This window comes from Arabidopsis lyrata, assembly GCF_000004255.2.
Source record: "Arabidopsis lyrata subsp. lyrata unplaced genomic scaffold ARALYscaffold_3, whole genome shotgun sequence".
Lineage (NCBI taxonomy): Eukaryota > Viridiplantae > Streptophyta > Magnoliopsida > Brassicales > Brassicaceae > Arabidopsis > Arabidopsis lyrata.
The window spans coordinates 12,819,838-12,838,507 of record NW_003302553.1 but is presented as its reverse complement, the minus strand read 5'-3'; the positions used below and the strand labels follow the sequence as shown (position 1 = coordinate 12,838,507).

Genomic DNA, 18,670 nt, shown 5'->3' with positions numbered 1-18,670 from the left:
TTTTTTTGCGGGAAAATTTTGGCGGGAAAATTTTACAAGGTATTTTAAGGTTTTACAAGTTTTTACAAAATCAAATTTGTAATTTTGATGTGTGGACATTCTCATGTTTTTCTTATATATTTGTGATATTTTTTATTAAAAGAAGGGTAATTTAGTCATTTTGTACATAAAAAGAGGTATTTTTAAAAATGGACAGCCAAATGGAGCATTTTTGAAAAAGGGTATTGAAAAAGGGACATTTTTGTGAGTCTCCCAAAAATCAAATATTATCTTTTCAAATATAAAAACATGGAACTGGAAAGAATAAAAAATTAAAGGAAAAACACTTTTACTACTAAAAGAGATAATGTTATTACCTGTAAAAAATATGATTCAGTCAACTATTTTGAATGTCATAATACATTTAAAAATCTTACATTTGCATTTTTAGATTGAAATATAAATATCCAATTCATACAATGTTATCTTTTCAAATATAAAAATATTTCTATAATATTATAGTAAAACATTTATCTTTTATTTACATTATATTTTAAATAAAGGTATATTTTAAATTTTACCATATCGATATTTATATAGTATCATATTTGAAGCTACATATATGACTATGTTAAACATATTTTTTTCTAAGAACATGATGATTAGGAATTTATATCTATTGTTGGGATAAATATTGCTCATCATACACAGCTGATCAACGAAGTTAAGAAGACAAATTATTTTTCCAACATTACAAAACGTATTCCCAAAAAGTTCAGGAAGTCCCAAAAGATGATGACAGTGGCAGATCCATAAATTAATTTTATCCGGAGCAATAATATTAAATAAATAAAAAACTTTAATTTTGTTAACAAAAATGAACCTTCTAAGTAAGTTAAAGCATTTGATTAAATTTTTACCAGTTAACGAAAATGATTTAACATTATATTATTAATAAAATATGGGCTTGTTTACAAAGGAAACAAAAAAAAAAGCGTTTTTGAATTATGTTTGTATTATATTAACTTTGGAAATTTTACCAGTGGCAAGTGCCCCCCTTAATAGCAACGTACGTCCGCCACTGGATGATGATGAAGACGAGACTCAGGAATAGTTCCGTTTCATTTCGGTTTTATTTATGTGAATCATTTTTTATTTTATTTTTCTATTTTTTCTAAACTTCAAATTTCAAAATTATGTAATAAATAATTTCTTTTAGTTTTATTTTTATCTAACGTTAAATAGCATTTCAATATTACGTTCCATAACTTTAAAAACTTCACGGTGGTGACAACTAATCATATTGCAGGTTAAATTTAACTTTGGTTTGAATTTGATATGCATTTTTGTAAATAGAAGGTGAATTTGCAAACATGTTATTTGGAGGATTGTTTTACATAAACGTTATATAAATATTATTATATTAAATTTTAATTATTTTTAAAATAGTTGTCTAAAAATCTTTGAAATTTAGATTAGGGAATTAAGTGGTGGAAATACCTGGGAAGGTAATTGATGAGAAATCCTAATCGGAGATTATTTTTGACATAAAATAGTCGAAAATCGGTGAAAAAAAATTCGACGACTTTTCCACGTAAAATTACGACTGTTCTTCCCATAAAAAATTTTGTTTGAAAATTTCCTACCGATTTTGATGAACGACAATTTCTAATCAGTAATTTACATGACAGTGTTTTAATGGTAAAACGGTTGAAAATACTTCTTCCCTCCGGAAATGTATGTGAAAATTTGGGATTTTTTATTTGTAAGAAATTAGGTTGAGAAAGTATCTCATCATTAACACCTTAACATATGATTTTACAAATCACATTTCTTAATGCAATCAAATTTAACATCCAAACTAATACATCAATTTTGAGTCTCGCACCAAACAAAACAACAATCTGCCACCCATATTCATCCAACAATGCTAGAAAGAGTCATCGACGATCAATCACGTCACCAACCAATCTCAGCCGTTCAATTTTCTTGCACAGTACTTGTCAATCATGCCTAAACCAGTAAACCTTAAGAAATCTTTCCCCTTTAGATATTTCCAATTTTCTATATTATCATTTCCTTCTTCTTCTTCAATCCAAACCTCACCCTCTCAATTTCCACGGCGCCATTTCACGGCGGCGCTTCACCTTCCTCCGTCGTCTACTCTTCTAAAAATCCAACCTTTACAAAATTCAGACAAAAAGAGAATGACTTTAATCGCTTCTTTGTCTCTCCCACCACCAGCTATACAAAGACAATCACTTTCTAAATCTCAGTGCTTCAATTGCCAATTACGGTCTTCTAGTTCATCTCTCTCTTCTCTTCATTCTTCATCGCTTAGTAAGTTTCTAGATTTTAGACCACGGCGGAGAAACGGCGGATTGGTGCCGGTGGTGGCGTGTTCAACGACGCCGTTTATGGGTAGAGTTGGATTACATTGGAGAGATGGGAACATGTCTCTGTTATCGTTTTGTGGTGGAACTGATGTTACAGAGAGAGCTGATTCGTCTCAGTTTTGGTCTGCTTTGCTTCCGTTTGTCGTCGCTCTCACCGCCGTTGCTGCTCTCTGTTACCCACCTAGTTTCACTTGGTTTGCACACAAACTCTCTCTTTCTCTGTACCTTAGCATTATGTGTCTATAATTAAATTGGTGTATAGAATTTGGTGTTTTAGCTCAGAAGTAAGATACTTTCAGGAGAATCAATGACCAAGTCTATGGCTTTTGTTTTAAGATGAATATCAGATGAAATGTTTTCAGGGTATCTAAAGAACTTTATGCTCCTGCTCTTGGAGGGATTATGTTATCTATTGGAATTCAGCTTTCGATTGACGATTTTGCTCTTGCATTCAAAAGGTAGTTTGAGCATTCTTTTGTAAGTTTTATGATCAGTTTAGTTAAGCAGATTTTGTAAAATTTGTGTGGACATTGTTTGGTTGGTTGCAGGCCAGTGCCGTTATCTGTTGGGTTTGTTGCTCAGTACGTTTTGAAACCGCTTCTCGGAGTTTTAATTGCTAATGCCTTTGGGATGCCGAGGACCTTCTACGCTGGTTTTGTACTCACGTGTTGTGTGGCTGGGGCGCAGTTGTCTAGTTACGCGAGTTCTCTGAGTAAAGCAGATGTGGCTATGAGCATTCTTCTCACTAGTTCTACAACTATTGCCTCTGTAATCTTTACGCCTTTGCTAAGTGGTCTTCTGATTGGATCGGTAGTTCCTGTTGATGCAGTTGCCATGTCCAAGTCCATACTTCAGGTAAGGTTTAGGAATATGATCTTCAAGAACTTATCATCGTTCTCTTTTGAGGTCCAACGAGCTTTACTATCTGTAGGTGGTACTTGTTCCAGTCTCTCTTGGCCTTGTGTTAAATACTTATGCAAAGCCTGTGGTCACTCTTCTTCAACCCGTGATGCCATTTGTTGCTATGGTATGCACTTCATTGTGCATTGGAAGCCCACTTTCGATAAATCGCAGTCAGATTCTGTCAGCTGAAGGTCTTGGATTGATTGTTCCAATTGTTACATTCCATGCCGTAGCATTTGTCTTGGGATATTGGTTCTCTAAGATCCCAGGCTTACGGTAACTCCAATCATCCATGTTCTTTTTGTATCTCTTCATATTTTCCTTAATCCATAGAACTCTGAAATTTTATTGGGTTATGTTGTTGGATTTTTTAACCAGGCAAGAGGAAGAAGTAAGCCGGACTATCTCCCTTTGCACTGGAATGCAGAGCTCCACATTAGCGGGGCTTCTTGCAAGCCAGTTCCTTGGTAGCAGCCAAGCCGTGCCAGCAGCTTGCTCTGTGGTTGTAATGGCCATAATGGGTCTATGCCTTGCCTCTTTCTGGGGCAATGGGTTCCGAATCAGGGATTTTCTGTCGCTATCAACCCCGCAAAGCAGTGGCTACAGCGCTGAATCATGAGCAATATCCAGCCGCAACAAACCTGTAAAGGAAGGGAACCTCGGGACATTGATGGCAAACACTTTCCGGTTTTTGATTTGTTGTACAAACAGCATTTGGGAAGTTAAGATAAGGTTTAGAGGGGATGGTATAGGTAGTGTAGACAAAATGGTGTTCATCAATCATCTTGTATGTAATCTGCTAATTCATGGTATAAAAAGTTGATCTTTTGTTGCCTCTCAGTGTGGACTTACTGCAAAATTCAGTGAAAGGCAAATACATAAACCAATGAAAATATAATTAGAGGCCTTCAAAGATTATATGATCTTGTCTCTTGCTCCAAATTCATAACAAGAAAACACCCATAATAAAACACACTCACGAAACCACTAACAAGAGAGATTAATGTTCTTCATTCAACTTAATATTGCCGCTTGAATGTTCACCATCACCAACACAATGATCATCAGTCTGTTTGGGTGCTGGATACTTAATAGCATTAAGCTCGATCTTGCGCAAAGCCGCTTTGCCTAAATCAACACCACACGCATCCGAAAGCCTCACCAAATACAACAACACATCTGATAACTCTTCTCCAAGATGCACTTTCTCTTCTTCTTTCCAATCTGGACATCCTCTAGCCACTTCCCCTTTCCATTGGAATATCTCTGATAGCTCTCCCACTTCACCCACCTGCAACATTTTCCATACTCCTTAAGCTCTCTTCATCTTTCTCAATTCACTTCTTAAATCTTTTCTAATGCAACAAAACACACAAGAAACATAAATTTTTGACCTTTAATTCAGACTAGATTGTAGGGCATAGAAGGTACATGTGGCCTAATCAAAGTTGAACACTTTACTCAAGAAAAGGGACAATCACATGTTTTTGTCGTTGTTTACGTTAATTGAAGACTGATTCGACTTCAGATCTACGAGTCTTCCACTTACAAGTTACAATCAAAGTCCAAATTATAAAGCCAAAACAGAGCAAGTCACAATATTTATCTGTTTTAGTTACAAAAAGATTGAAACTTTTCATGGAAACAAACATCAAATTAGAGAAAAAAAAGATCAGGAGAATAACAGACATGAAGACCCAAATCAAGGATCAGATTTGATAGAGAAAAAAACCAAGTTTTTGTTTATTAGACAATGAACAAAAACAAGACCCATTTCAATTTTCATGAGACATAAGAGATTAATACAGATAAAACAAAGATACCATGGCAAGAAGGAGATTCCTTGGGCTGTGATACTTCTCCCAATCTCTAGCTTTTGCAAAATCATCCATTTTCTTACTCAGAGTTTGAAGAGAAACCTCTTCTTCTCCTCCTTCTTCTCCCTTTTTCATTATCGATGATTTTTTACACAAAAGACTTAAACCCTAGTATCTCTATGGGCAAAGACCAGAAACCAAAATCTTTGCCCAGAAACCAAAATTTGGTAGTTTTATGAAACTCGAGTCGATTCTCTTCTATATAAAAGGGTTTTGAGTGAGAGACAGAGAGAGAGAGGTGGAGAAGATAACCGGTTACCGGATGTTTCCTGTCGAAGAGAGACATGCTGAATAAATCAAGGTTATAGGCGAGACCGACACGTGGCAGTTACTTTATCACTGTGTTGTCGTGGCTTTGTCCTATTCGTGGGTCACAATGAGAAATAGAATCTCTCTTTTTTTAAAGTTTTAATTATGGGACGGTTCTATTCATATTCTTTTCAGTCAATTTATTCTTGTCTCTCTATAATTTTTCCAAATACATTTTTTTTTTGATAAATGATACATTGTTATAAAAATTCTAATTAAATTGGGAGTGATGACTATTTTTATAATTGAACTAAGAAAATATTGGCTTGTTAATAGAAAATCAAAAGAAGAATATGATTCTTTGAATTAGAAATGAAAAAAAAAAAACATGACTTTGAGATATTTTACTATTTGAGATACCATTTTGAACTGACGTATCGGAAACAATTTGGTTGAAAACCATTTATATTTAAGCTTAGGCTTAATCAAACTTGATCAATCTAAATGTGAGCTAGGGTATGTAAGTTTTATATAAAGATTTAAATTTCGACTTTTGATTACTATTTAGCAGTGAAGTCAGGTGACCACAAGAGTAGCAAAATAGAGATGACATAAAAAAAATGTTTGATGCAGCGATCCAATAATATACAACACAATTTCTTCATGTGGATTTTATGGTTCCTATGTAAAATGCAGAGTGATTAGGTTTACAATGTTATAAATTGGTGCTCTATGGATAATTTAAAACATCTGAATATGTGATAGTGAGTCTCTAGTATAGTAGTATGGTAAAAAGCACAAAACAAATCTGAGCCGGGGGTTCTGTTTTTGATACCCACATTGCCGACGATCAAAGGTAAAATATGATGGATTGATGATTCGTAAACAAGTGATAGTCTTTCTTCTGAGTTGGATTGGTATTGTGCTAACACGAATGGGTAACTTTTACTACTCGAAGCTAAGAGATACAATGAAGTCTCTCTTCTAGAACCTCTAATTTAGGTGAGAAAGTGCATGTTAATGCATCAGGAATTAGCCATCTTTTTCACATAGATTTTCTAGAATTAGTGAACATAAACAACCTATGTAAAAAGAAAGAAAGAAAAAAACAACCTATGTATAAATTTCCTAATGGAAAGAAAAAAATGAGGGGAAATCACTAACCAGGCCCATTGAAATTTAGCCCAAATATATTCTCATCACTTTAATGTAACGACCCAATATTTATTTTGTAACAATTTGTTTGTATAGAGGTTTTGTTTAAGTGATGATACGTGAGCCTCATTCTCTCCCTAGTTCCCTCCCTGTTTTTTTTTTTTTTTTTTTTTTTTGGTAAAATGTGAAGTATTTATACCATTTTCGAAGTTTCGACAGAAATTACAAGGAATACAAGTAGCGGAAAAAAACAAAAACTACAGAATTTGCAGACAATACAAAACAACAATGGAGAAAAACGAAAACGTAGAGCGGAAATTAGAGAAGAAACACCGATTCCGAGATGCCAAACTCGGAAATTTGCGTGATTTCCACAACTCCAAGAAACCAAGGAGCCGGAGTCCCATCCTAGTTGCCACGAGCAGACCCTAGCAGAGACCAGTCCTCAAAACCTCCGGATAAGGCGCCTGCAGCTTCTCCGCAAACTAACGCAAAAACGCAATGACAACAGTAGACTAATTCACAAACCCGACGGTTACAGGAGCATCTGCGGGCAACCAAAGAAACCACCTTCGATCACCATTCCTATCACTAAAACAGGAACCATCTCCCACGGATAAGCGATGCCACGAAGACCAAAGCGCCGCCTCTATTCTTCCCTAGAAGACTCCACTCAGACAAGACGCACACCTCCAAAGCTGATACACGAAAAAGAAACACCAACATCGAACCACAGAAACTGAGATAAGGGAACCTGACGAGACGCCACAAACAAGTTGCAACGAAAGACGAGACTGACACCAACGTCCTCTCACAAGAAAGAGGAGACTCGCCATAAACCAAAGAAACTTCTTCACGGCGAGCCTATCTGCCACACGAACAACCAAAAGCCACTATTGCAAAGCAAAAGCCAAGGAAGCCTCCACTTGTGCCACAGATCCGAAGCCTCAAACTCAGCACCCGAAAGCTGGAGAAAACCGATGAAGGAGAGACCGAAACGAAGGAAGAGAAGCTCCGTGATGAAGCCGAGGAACCGGATCGACACCAACCCTGAACAAGGAGAAAGGCGAGGAGATACAGGCTAGCTACACCGGAATCCTGAGACGCCACAAGCACAACCACCGTGAGGAGACCGAACTGCTCCCAGGCCAACTCAAAGCCACCATGAACCAAGATCTGAAAACAGATCAGAAACCACCGCGAAGAAAGATGACTCGCCAAAAACCACCAGAGACGTCAAACACCATAGCCACCGTCCTCAAGCAACCACTAGCATCGGCGACCCAACCCCAATGGCGAGAAAATTCTCTCCAAGCGATGGCTCACCACCAACACTTGGCTTCAGAGAAGAAGAGTCGATCCACGCCACCACCGCCGGAGCAAACAAACATGACGAAGGAAAAGAAATACAACGACAAAGAGCCCTCTCACGGTACCGGCAAGGAGTGCCGGTGACCGGAGAGGCGAGCGCAACAACGAAGCTAGGGTTTGACGGCTGGAAAAATTGGGAGAGAAAAAAGTTTGGCGCGTGTAACGCACCCTCCCTGTTTTCTGCTACTTTTGCCCAAATCTTCTCAATCTCGTATCAACTCTCAAATTCGACAATACTATTGTTATATACAGCTAGAACACATTTACATGGTACGTATTTCTATTATTTTTACATGCATTCTTTGAAAATAATAATGGCTACATATAGATTGACAAGGGTACGAATGCAAAAGTATATGGAGGAATTACATTCTCAAGATTGAAAACTACAAGATACATCTACGTATATGAGACATAAACTTAGATTAACATTTACACCAAAAAATAAAAACAAAAATTTCATAAGTTAATTTTATAAACTAGCTACTTTATAGTTTATATATTGAACGATATTTGAATCTTCTAGATCTTTTAAATTATTCTAGAATTGAATCTTTTAAATTTTGTGACTTCCACTAGTCATTTCGGCAAATATTTATTGGTTATTTTAGCTATTTGATCTTGATCGATTTCTAGTTTTCGATATATCGGCCTCCTAACATCATGCGTTTGAAAAAAGAAAAGGAAATCGTTAGCTCTTCTTTTTCACGTGAAACGAAATCATTTGACTCCTTTTTTTTTTTCTTTTTTTTTTTTGTTAACCACTTTTTTTTTTTTTTTTCATTTCTATTATGAATAAGCAATTCTATTCTATTACGGACATGAAATCCAAACGTTTCTTATACGGTTATACCAAAATAGTTTTAGTATGATGAGTATGAAAATTATACTAACTATGGCTTTTTTTTTTGTTAAAGGATAAATTGTGATGATTTTATTCATGAAATTATGCTCGATTTATTTGCTTTTATTCAAACGTGGCAAATCTATAATTTGAAGCAACACAACGTAAAATTGTATTTGAACTCCACCATTTATAAACTGTTTTTATCTATACGTACAAAGAACCATAAAAATTAAAAACTTCAAGTCTTCATCTCTATACTATTAAAAGAGAAGTACAAATGAAAATGGGTCGTTCTAAAATCAGAAAATTGATCCGAAATTCTGAAATCGGATCTTTGATTTTTTTTTTGGAATATAAATTCGAATTAATAATGAAAAATCGAAATAAAATCAAATATTTATGGAATTCAAATAAAATCTGATTGTACTTATGGTAACTAATAATAAAAGCATATTCCGAACAATATTATACATTAATTACGTATAATAAATTTGTTCATATATTTTTGGGACTAATTCCATAACAATCAACGTTTTTGTTATTAATTTCGCTCATTTTAGCCAATTATCATTAATTGAAAGATATTTTATTTGCTTCTAAAGATTTCTAGAAAATTTATCACAAATAACTCATCTGTTTTATAAATTAAATTGATATTTTTATTTTGGTCGTGTAAATTAAATAGATATTTTTATTTTGGTCGTGTAAATTAAATAGATATGAAATCCATGTAACTAATTTTAATTTAATTAGATTAAATCGAAATTATGATATTTTCATACCTATAGCTTACCAAAGAAGTTTAATTTTCAATTTATAAAGATTTATTGAATATGATTTTAGAATTATTCAACAAGATGATAAGTATTTATTAAATTTTGTGAATCATGAAAAATAATAATTAATTTTTAATCATTATACTTCATCTTTCAATCTTTCATCTAACAAATAAGATACATATTCTATTATTACTATGTCCAAACTTCATTTTGTTGTATGACTAAATAATATTCCCATTAGAACTGTCAAAGCGAGTTGATTCGTCCCGTTAAGTCCGTTTTGCGATAGACAAAAAATATTTTGACTTGTAGTTAGTCGGTCCGCACGACCCGCGGATTTGCGGGATTGTCCATGGATTTTGTTTAAATAATTTTAAAGTAACCAAAATTTAAAATACTACTAAAATAAATAAATAAATAAAAATACTATTAAAAGTTTGTTTAAACTACCACATGTTGAATAAATTATAATTTTATCAATAAATTCTAATATGCGGGCTGATCCACCAACCCGCGGATGAAAACCGATTAAACCTATGATCCACTGCGAATTAATCCATGTGGCCCGCTTATTTGTGGGTTTAATATATTTTCCCAAATCTGCCCTATAGTGACATGATGTGGACTCGACCCGCGGTTTTTGACCTATTTTGACTGCTTTAATTCCCATGAATCGTCTAATTTTAGAATTTTAAAACACAAAATTCTATTTTGTAAATCATAATTAATACGATGGGTATATTTATAAACAATTTTACATTTTCTCTACAATTCGTTATTATGAATATTTATAAGTATACTACACGATTCGTTCTACTAAAAAACACACACAATATTAAACGCAACGTATGTAAACCAATATTCTCCCGCGGTGGACCGCAGGTCCGATCCTAGTTGATGAGTATAATAACAAGACAATGATGAACAATGGACACTTAAATGGGCCTAAGTTTGCGGAACAAAGTTCCCTTAATTATGAGAATTTGAAAATGAGAGGGCTTTTAACAAAATGTAGCCAAGAAAAAAGAAGGTAACCATGCAAATGACACATGGAAATCTAAGCTCGACAATCCACACCCCACCTTTTAAAGGTTATCTCTCCCTTTGATAAATTTTTAAAAATTATTTGTGAAAATATCCATATATCATATATGGTCACCTTTGCTGAAGAAAGTAATAAAGTTTCAATTTCAAAAGTTATCAAATGAATTTCAAACAAACCATAGAAAGAAACAACGTTGAAAAAGTTTTCAAATGAGATTTCAACAAAAGTTTGACATTAATTCCTTAGAATAAAAGTTAAAGTTTTTTTGCTAATGTGTCTAACGACTAATGATGCGAGGACAAAAATAGATATTAATGAAAATCACTTTGAGAAAGACACCTAGGTATGATTATGTTTTGGCACCATAATTTGTCTAAGACTAGTACAAAGACGTTTTATCTTATTAATTGGCCACAACCCAAAGCATGTGGACATATTTGATTGTCTTTTGTAATCACATGGGAATAAGTCCAAATAATTAGTTGGAAACTGAAAAAATCATTGATTCAAAGTAGAATAGGAACTATTTCGAAAAACTTACTCCCTACAAAAAAAAATTCATAACCCAAGAAACAAAACCAAAAGCTACAAAACAAGAGAATAATAATACATGTGATACTCTTGTTCTATACATTAATAACACAAGAGTTCATAATAAATTAATAACAACTACTGCAGATGAATCTTTTGTAAGTTGACCAGATCTTTGTTGGCTTATGTCCTAAGAGGCTTCATTGAGTTGTTTGATTTTCTCTTGAGTACAACGACCCAAGTGATGGCTTCTAAGAGCAAAGCAATGCCTCCAAGAATCGCAATCACTGCAATGTAAGCCGTCTTGTACGTGTCTTGTGGTTTCAAGATGTTGAGACCTTTGAAGACATTAATGATCCCGAGGATGAGGATCGCATAGCCGACTCCATGGTGGTAGATATTCCAATAGAATCTGTACTTGTGATCTTTCTTAGGCCGCAACAACATCGCAAACATCTATACAAAGAATTTTAATTCAACATGTCAAAATGATTCACATCGCGATGTTACATACTATTTTAAAGATATGGACATCTTCATTAGAAACATGTGAAACTTAACATGGTATCCAAAACATAGTCAAAAGCTTGAATCTTTAAACTTTAAAGGGTAAAAACAGAGCCTAAAACAGAGATCTTCTTGTAATTACCTGAATGGTGGCAAGGGTGAAGAGGGCAATACCAATGTTACGGTGGGCGGAGAAGCGAATACCCGCTGACTCGTTGCCTAGCTTGAGTCCCGTGGCCCAACCGGCAACACCGATGACATAAGCAGAAAATTGACAAGACACGTGGAGGTAAAACCAGGCCGGATCGGCGGATTCAAATACTCTCATGTACCTGGCTATTATTGCTCCTATGGGAAACAAAATTCCCCAGCTCACTGCGTTTAATATCCCATGAATCTACACAATCATCACCAAATTTAGCTTCAATTACCAATTAGAAATCATAATCTATTGGTTAAAAAAAAACTTGTTATATAGAAACTTACATTTCTGTTCTTGATCTTGGCATTTACCTCGCCGCCCCCAGAGATTGTGCCACCGCTATTGTCACCTTTTAAATCAAGAGAGCCCATAGAAGCGAGATTCGACGGGTCGAAAGCGTGCCTCCCAATCATTCCACCAGGACCTAATTCAGGACCAACTTGCCAAACCTGATTAACCTTTCCCTTTGCAACCAAATCAGCCGGAACCTTAACCCTAGCAAAGATTCTCAAAGTTCCTCCATCCCTCGCCGCCTCCTCGGCTTTCATATCCCAAACATCAAACGCCAATTTCGACGGAATCAGCGAACTATAGGAGCTAATGTTTAGCGTCTTCACAACGGCAACACCATTACCTGGATCCTTGTAAGCGACAAGGGTTTGAGCTCCGACCATACCGGTAGCCGTTGGATTAATCGCCCACGCGATCCATCCACCAGGCTTTGCCGGCGGAGCAGAGAAGACGACGGCGAGACTTGTGTTGGAGGCATCGTAGGAATAGTGTAGGAAGGCTTTGAGTTGAGGGAGGTCAAGGCAGTGAGGGTAAGTTTTATCGCCGGAAAACGTCTGTGACTTACAGGTTTGTGAGACAGACGGTGAGATTAGCAGAGCCAAGAAAATGAAGGAGAGAGAGATTCTTACGGAAGAAGAAGACATTGTTGGATGGATTGTAATAACCGTAAAGGTTTTTGGCGGAATAAATAGAACTCTCTTTTTAAGTGGTGATAAAACTAGCATGTGTTTTGGTATGTGATATTTAACATGGACTAGCCAATAATAGATTTTTCAGTTTTAGCTTTTTTTTTTTGTTTTGCTTTTTGAGAATACGTCAGAATGATGTAAGGAATCTAAAGAGAACAAATTCAGATTAAGTACGTTTTGATAGTTATACATTACACCAAAGAAGGACTTTGTTCACACCAAGAAGGATTTGTTCTTTTTTTTTTGTTTGAATCTAATGTTAAATTATATTCAAAAGAAAAAATATACGTTTTTACAACTAGTGCATCGTTCTTAGAATAAATTCGGCTGAAAAATGAAATTTAAAACAATGTTGAAAAGATTTGTGGCCTTAACCACGCGCTTGAAGCCATAGTTGATAGGCTGCCTCGTATCGCCTATCTCCCTGTTGTCGAATAGCCGAAATCTGATTCCTTATTTGCTTATCGATCCATCCTATGATACGATCTGCCGGTTCCGGGTCATCGCCATGCCTTCTCCCGTTTCTTTCTCTTCATATCGTATAGACCACCACTTGGAAAACATATCAGATAAGGAATCCTTCCACACGATTCAGCTGATGCGAAGAAATAAACTCAATGAGGAGTGACCAATCTGTTGTATACCTTGTTTTAAGAAGACCCTTTGCGAGGGCTGCCCATATTGTTGCTCCGTAGTGACAAGAGAAAAAAAGGTGGTCTCTTGTTTCCAACTGTCCCTGGCATAAAACACATGTTCCCGCAGCTCCTTGGTTCCATTTGGCCATACGTGCACCGGTTGAAAGTCTATTATGGGCTGCCAACCACACGCAGAAGGAAAATTTTGGTGTTGCATGCGCAAACCAGACTCCCCTGTGCCATGCGACTGTGCTGGATGTAGTTCGTATATGGTTCCATGTATCTTTTGTTGAGAAAGTGTCTTGAAAGGTATCATTCTTCCCACGCCAAAGGAATCTGTCCTTCTGCTCACTTCGCCGCTGCCACTGCAAGTGTAAAGCTTCTTCAATTGCATTCAGCTGGTCTACACGGTGTCTTCTTCTTCGACGGGTTGTCCAAGCAGCCGCTAGAGTACTCATCTTATTTATGCCCAAATCAATAAGACCCCGTGCTCCCACATTTTCCACCATTCTGCCCATCGGCGACCACTTGTCATACCAGAATGAAGTGGTCTCCCCATTTCCCACTTCTACTTGACAAAACGGTTTTGCCATTTCTCGATACTTTAGAAGTTTTCTCCAGAGCCAAGAACCCGCAGTACGACCAGCGTTGATTGACCAAAGAGAAGCTTGTTTTAGAAGGTTTTTGTGGATCCATTTGACCCATAGAGAGTTACCATGAGAGACAATACGCCATATGAGCTTCAAACAACACACAGTATTTGCTTCCTTTAGCGACCGCAGGCCCATCCCACCCTCCGGTTTTGGTTTACATACAGTTTCCCAAGCGATCTTGGCTTTATGCGGTTTCAAGTCGGGACCCGACCAAAGGAAGGCTGAACAGAGTTTTTCTACTTCCCGAATACATTGACTTGGAAGTCTATATGCGGCCAACCAGAAATTACACACACTCCATAAAACTGAGGATATTAAATTGAGCCGGCCTGCAAAGGATAAGAAACGTGATGTCCAAGACTCAATTCTTTTCCGTAGCTGTTCAATCAACGGCTTATAGTCCGCAGCTGCGAATCGTTTTGTAACCAAAGGAAGACCCAAATAACGGACTGGGAGCTGACCTATTTCAAAGGGGAAAAGAGCAGCCAATTATTGCTTCGACACCTCTGGAACCCCTGCTAAATATAAAGTCGATTTCTCCATGCTTATTTTTAATCCCGAGCATTTAGCAAAATCTTTGAACACCTCAATAATTCCCTCTACTGAGTGCACTCTCCCATCCGATAAAACCATGAGATCATCCGCAAAACTTAAATGAGTGAGGCCAAGATTCTTACACCGAGGATGATATCCAATTTTTTTTTCCTCAGCGGCTAAATCGAGCTTTTTAGAGAGCACGTCCATGCATATGACAAACAAATATGGTGAAAGTGAGCAGCCTTGTCTTAACCCTCTAGAACTCCTGAAATATCCCGCTAAATCACCATTTACTTGAACCGAAAAAGAAGCCGTGGTAACGCAAAGCATTATCCATTGAATGAAAGTCGGCGGGAAATTCAAAGCCGAGAGAACTTTGCTTAGGAAGGACCATTGAACAGAATCGAAAGCCTTGGATATGTCAATCTTTATAGCGCAACGAGTAGAAACGGAGTCCTTATGGTAGTCCTTCACGAGTTCTGTAGCGAGCAGCACATTCTCAATCAAGAGGCGGTCTTTAACAAACGCCGATTGATTTCCAGCAATAAACTGAGGAAGAATGACTTTGAGTCTATTGGCAATAATTTTTGAGATGACTTTATAGATCACATTACAACATGAGATAGGCCGAAAGTCCTTCATCTCCTTTGCGCCTTTTTTTTTAGGAATAAGGGCCAAAATGGTTGCATTTAGTCCCTTCGGTAGAAAACCTTTTGCAAAAAAAGATTGTACCGCCAAAATAAATTCCTTTCCTATCAACTCCCAAGCTGCCTTAAAAAATTCCGATGTATAACCGTCAGGTCCGGGAGATTTGTCATTTGGCATGGCGAACAAAACCTGTTTGATTTCCTCTCCTGTGACGAGACGGGTGAGACTATGGTGATCCGCATCTGAGCATCGGAATGGTAACAACACTTGTAGTTCCTCTACCGTAGTTCCATCAAAGTCGCTTGGCACAAATTGCAAAAATTCCCGAAAGTGTTCCTCTGCTTCAGATTTGATGTCTTCTTCACTTACTAGAACTCTACCATCTTGGCATACCACTTCTTTTATAGTGTTCTTTGCTTTGCGGATAGCAACAGCTCTATGGAACATTTTATTATTCTTATCTCCCACGTCTAGCCAATGTAATTTTGACTTTTGCTTTAAATACTTCTCCTCCAGACCAGCCAATAGATCCCATCTCTTATAAGCTGTATTCTCCTCTTCCATCAAGCTTGGGCATGGATTTGTCAGATTGGCTTGTTGCTTTTGACAGAGAATGTCATAAGCTTCCTTTGTCCTTTTAACCAAATTCCCCACACGTTCCTTAGCCAGACTGCGTAATTTTGGTTTAAGTCCCTTCAACTTTTTAGAGAACCGAAATAAAGTTGAAGTAGATAAGAATAACTCCTCTGTGTCGTTCCAATACTGCTCAACCACTGGTAAAAACTCTACCATCTCCGTAAGCACGTTTACAAACTTGAAAGGCTTTCGACCATGAGAGGTGCTGCTTCTTCCACTAATTTTCATAATCCGACAATGTAAATGATCCGAGCAACCCCCTGCCTCGAAAACACTATACGCTTGTGGAAAAGTTCTTAACCACCCATCATTCATTAAAACTCGATCCAACTTCTTCAAGATTAAATCGTTTTCCCGCTTGTTACACCATGTGTAAGTTGGGCCTTGATATACCATATCGGAAAAAGAACAGTAGTTCACCAACGCTTGAAAATCCCTCATACCCGATGTGACAAGAGGATTGCCCTCTACTCGTGAGTGTTCAGCCATGTCGAGCGTCACATTAAAGTCTCCTATAATTAACCACGGTTTATTGCGGAGAATAGGAGAATCATGATGATCTCGTAGTTCCTGCCATAAAACTTTCCTTTCCTCCATAAAATTTGAACCATAGACAAAAGAACAGAAAAACTCCTCCACTTGATCTTCTAACTTCACCGAACAAGTAATTACTTGACTGCTCTTAAAAAAAGGGCTCAGTCTCGTGTTATCCTTCCAAAGAACCCATATGCGACCCCTTGCACTGTGCTCATAGTTTGTTAAGATGGACCAGTTTTGGAATAGCTCCCTTCCCAATCTCTGTGCTTTCCTCTCTCTAACTCTTGTTTCTAATAGACAACCAAATTGAAAATCATTCTCTTCCACCCACTTCTTTATCACGGAATGTTTTGAAGTTTTATTTAAGCCGCGAACATTCCAAAAGAAACCCGACATTAATGTTTGGAGGAGTTTTTCTTACTCTGATCTCTAGAGGAGTCTCTAGACGACGGAGCCGGATGGTAAGGAACAGTTTTATGGGCTGTCTTTGTCCCTCTCGGTAGAGATGATCGCAGAGTCACTTCCCGTGGAACCCGACTCTTCGCAGCAGTCCCTTGACTAGGTGCAGTGTCCACCAATTGAGTCTTTGATTGATCCAGAACTGTATCAGAGTTGTCCCCTGTTTTTACTTCTTCATCAACAATACCTTCCTCCGCCAGAACAGAGTATGCATTTGATAGGATTGATACTTCCCCATATTTTAAAACGTCCTTGCTCTTACCCGGACTGCTCCTACCCGATTTAGGGGTGATCCAGCCCTCTACCTCTTCCTCAATCTGCTTTTCTTCTCCCTCATGTTGTTTTTCTTCAACATGTTTCTCCTCTTCAGTTAATGTAACTGCTGCATTTTGAATAAGAGATCCTACCTCAGCGTCTGCCATAACAACTGTGGTAGAGTCTGAGACTTCCTTAACTTGAGTATCCTTTACTGCAGATAAACAAGTGGTACTGAGATGTCCCCATTTCTTACAACAAGTGCATCTCGGGGGCAGCCAAGGGTAGGAATAGTGTATTATCGTATCCAATTCACCTTCTTCTTCACCCGTAAATGTATACTCCTTTGGTAGCTCCTTTGTCAAATCCGCTTCTACTAATATTTGTGCTTCGTCGAAACTGACACACGCCTCTGTTTTGGGATGTAGCCTTTTTGGTTTCCCCACTGCACTAGCTAGGAACTCCAAGCCTTTATCCGTAAACATAGTTGGAGGGACATTCGATAGCTTGATCCATAATGGTATTGATTTCATGGCAGGTTGTGCTTCCTCTGCAAACGGAGTCCATTTAGAGACGATCATTGGGATATCCATGATATTCCACATGCCTCTGTTCAAAATTCTATGTCTCATTCCTTCATTTCGAATACGAAATTTAACTGTGGATTCATTCACTTCGTAAACATCAATAAGAGAAGTTCTATCTCCCAATCTCCATATCTTATTCACTATCATGTGGATCTTACCCACATGTGGTGCTTTCACGTTCAAGAATTTCCCAATCAGAAAATCCTCCCAAAGCGGCTTGGCTCCGACAAAAACCTCTTTTGGTACGACTACGTTCTCGCAGCCGTCGACTTCCGAGACCACAAACTTTTGCTGAGTAAAAGTTCGCTTCTGCGCCACTTGGAGAAACGATCTCTTAACATTTTTGGCCACCGTCGTTTGACTCGATGATGTGATGTCTTGAACCTTGTCTGAATTGGTTTCCCGTGAAACCTCCATCGAAACTTCAGCAGATTTCCCCTCTCCTCCCTTTGTCAACAAAGGAAACTCTTCTACCAGACTCACTGAGTTCGCCGGAGACGCCACCCCATCTCCCGGCCCTGAACTCCCCTCACGACGGCCTGGAGAAGCCGCCGGCGGCATCGAAAACGTGGTAAGAAAGCAAAAACCCTAGTCGCCCTTTTTTTCTCCCTAGCCACGTCAGCAAAGAAGTATATCTTTGTGTTCTTGGTTTCCTAAGTTTTTGATGTAGGAAACTTCTAGACGATTCTAGAAGATTTAGAATTCTAGATTACATTATTTCTTTTTTTTCTTTATTATGTTAATTTCTATTGTTTTACTTTTTCTTCATAGACTTTTACTTTTCTTAATTTATTTATTTCAATCTTCTTTCCTTTTTTCTAGTTGGGATTTATCTATATAAAGAGGTCATAGGTTCTTTGTAATAGACATCTCATAATTACTTTCTTAAGAAGCAAAAAGCT

General features: G+C 37.3%; 3 protein-coding genes across 3 annotated transcripts; 1 reads left to right on the top strand and 2 right to left on the bottom strand.

Annotated features, from left to right (window-relative positions):
- The first annotated feature begins 1,905 nt into the window (after positions 1–1,905).
- Positions 1,906–4,137, top strand: LOC9319671 (probable sodium/metabolite cotransporter BASS3, chloroplastic). Its single transcript, XM_002885658.2, has 5 exons — positions 1,906–2,569; positions 2,738–2,833; positions 2,924–3,230; positions 3,307–3,554; positions 3,657–4,137. Exons 1-5 carry the CDS (start codon positions 1,989–1,991, stop codon positions 3,895–3,897), a joined length of 1,473 nt encoding a protein of 490 aa, XP_002885704.2. The 5' UTR covers positions 1,906–1,988; the 3' UTR covers positions 3,898–4,137.
- Positions 4,138–4,165: 28 nt separating this feature from the next.
- LOC9321770 (dCTP pyrophosphatase 1) lies at positions 4,166–5,352 on the bottom strand. Its single transcript, XM_021032017.1, has 2 exons — positions 5,102–5,352; positions 4,166–4,569 (listed from the first exon to the last, which is right to left on the bottom strand). The coding sequence occupies exons 1-2, from the start codon at positions 5,228–5,230 to the stop codon at positions 4,279–4,281; spliced, it is 420 nt and encodes a 139-aa protein (XP_020887676.1). The 5' UTR covers positions 5,231–5,352; the 3' UTR covers positions 4,166–4,278.
- A 5,629-nt stretch (positions 5,353–10,981) lies between these two features.
- Positions 10,982–12,891, bottom strand: LOC9319669 (cytochrome b561 and DOMON domain-containing protein At3g25290). The gene is made up of 3 exons (XM_002883556.2): positions 12,126–12,891; positions 11,782–12,036; positions 10,982–11,588 (listed from the first exon to the last, which is right to left on the bottom strand). Exons 1-3 carry the CDS (start codon positions 12,855–12,857, stop codon positions 11,316–11,318), a joined length of 1,260 nt encoding a protein of 419 aa, XP_002883602.2. The 5' UTR covers positions 12,858–12,891; the 3' UTR covers positions 10,982–11,315.
- Between the last annotated feature and the right edge of the window lie 5,779 nt (positions 12,892–18,670).